Raw genomic sequence first — 1,858 nt, forward strand, 5'->3', positions numbered from 1 at the left:
CATTTCCCCCCACAGCAGCTTCCTGTCGGCTGCAACCCACTAGTCACGACTGACACCAACATGGGTAGGCCACCCAACCTGGTGAAGACCATTGCCATCCAGGCACTCTACCCCTGAGCCACAAGGGTAGAGTGCCTGGATGGGAACCGCAAGGTTGCCAGTTCGAACCTGGGCTCCCCCAGAGTCACTGTCGAAGTGTCCTTGAGCAAGACACTGAACCCCTAATTGCTCCCGATGTGCTAGTTGGTGCCTTGCATGGTTTCCGCTGCGAGCGGTGTATGAATGTGTGTGTGAATGGGTGAATGTAATGCACAATCTATGTAAAGGGCCTTGGGTAAAGGCGCTATATAAATGCACCATTTATCTGAGGAGCACCCTCTTCCTGTTGTTTTTGCTGCTTAGCTGCCAGTCTTTTAGCCTTGTTCTGGAGATACCGTGCTTCGCCCTCCTTGAACTTATTTTTCTCTTCCTCTCCTTGAACTTTCAGGGGAGGGACGGGTAGAGGCTTGTGGTGTTGGTCTAGGGAAGTGTAGGTGAAGACTGCGGTGGCTGCACGATATTTCCCATGGTCGGCTTCCATGAATGATACAGCATCTACAAACACTTCAATCTGCATGGACTTGTCACTAGTGAAAATCATCCTTCCTGTTACAGTCACTACACTGCTCTTCTTGATCTTGCGATGAAAGTTGATGGCATCCACACAGGCAGTGACGATGTTGGTGTTGCAGTGTCGAGCCGCTACAATGCCAGCCACCTCATCCATCAGCTTCATCGTCACACCTCCATGGGCCAAGTCATGCAGTGTGCAGTCAGATGGGCCGACCAGATGGATCAGACTAGACTGGCTGAAAGCAGCCGTGTGTTCCTCTGGTTCCAGTGCAGGAGGCGTCGCCGCCTCAACTCCCTCTTTAGTCTGCTGTCTGTCCATCTTCTGGGCCTCATATCGCTTCCTACCCTCCTCTTCCTGTTTTGGACTATCGTACTTGATAGGAGGAACCTCCACTGTCTTGTCGACATTCGCCAGAGATAAGGGAACATACCACAGGGCTGCCGTATTGGTCAGTTGCTTCACACCCGAGAGTATGTTCTCTGACGTGATGCTGACCTGCACCTCCAACGAATGCTTGGAGGCGTAAGTTATCTCGGCACTAACATGGGCCACGTCTCCAATGAACATGGGGTACAGGAATTCGGTCTTCTCCACTCGTGCCAGCGCAGCCACACATCGGTCGCCACCCTGCGTGTTGCAGTGGCGAGTGGAAGCGATGGTCCCCGCTTCCTCGATCATCTGCAGGATGGTACCTCCGTGAGTGTTGCCCAGGACGTTGGCGTCATCTGGGCGCATGAGCCTACACAACCGGATGGAAGACGCAGCCTTTCGCGACTGTAACGCCGACATGAAGATGAGCTGTTTTTTTATTCTTTGTACAACACCTTGTAACATTTGTTTTCAAAGGCTGCTTTATAAATATAGACTTTAGTTTACCTTACCTTATCTGTTAAAGGCTTTGTTGGTCTGTTCCGTGTCAAGACAATATGTCCATATATAGACATACCCAATGTCAAATATGGACATGCCTCAGTCATTGTGGTGAATGACGTCAAACCAGAGCTTGATCAGAGAAAGAGAGAGGGGGGAGAGAGAGAGAGAGGTAGGGGAGGGAGAGGCCAGAGGCCTATTTCTTTCACACAACACTGATCAACATGTCATGAAGTGACGCACTGTCAGCGCAATAACCCAAGCATCACCGGGCAAGCTGTTAACACTTGTCTTCTTGTCTTTTCTGTGTCTCAAGCCCCCAGGGCTTTTTTCAAATAATATAAGAAAGTGGCAAACATTTTGAAAATAGCTGAT

The 1,858-nt window shown here is 50.3% G+C and overlaps 1 protein-coding gene across 1 annotated transcript; it reads right to left on the minus strand.

Annotated features, from left to right (window-relative positions):
- Nucleotides 1-343: 343 nt before the first annotated feature.
- Nucleotides 344-1,348, minus strand: LOC310857071 (cytosolic acyl coenzyme A thioester hydrolase-like; the record flags this gene model as incomplete). The annotated part of the gene is made up of 1 exon (XM_083762685.1): nt 344-1,348. The coding sequence occupies one exon, from the start codon at nt 1,346-1,348 to the stop codon at nt 344-346; it is 1,005 nt and encodes a 334-aa protein (XP_083618811.1).
- Nucleotides 1,349-1,858: the final 510 nt, after the last annotated feature.

Source organism: Protomyctophum parallelum, assembly GCF_964188405.1.
Source record: "Protomyctophum parallelum genome assembly, chromosome: 4".
NCBI classification, from domain to species: domain Eukaryota; kingdom Metazoa; phylum Chordata; class Actinopteri; order Myctophiformes; family Myctophidae; genus Protomyctophum; species Protomyctophum parallelum.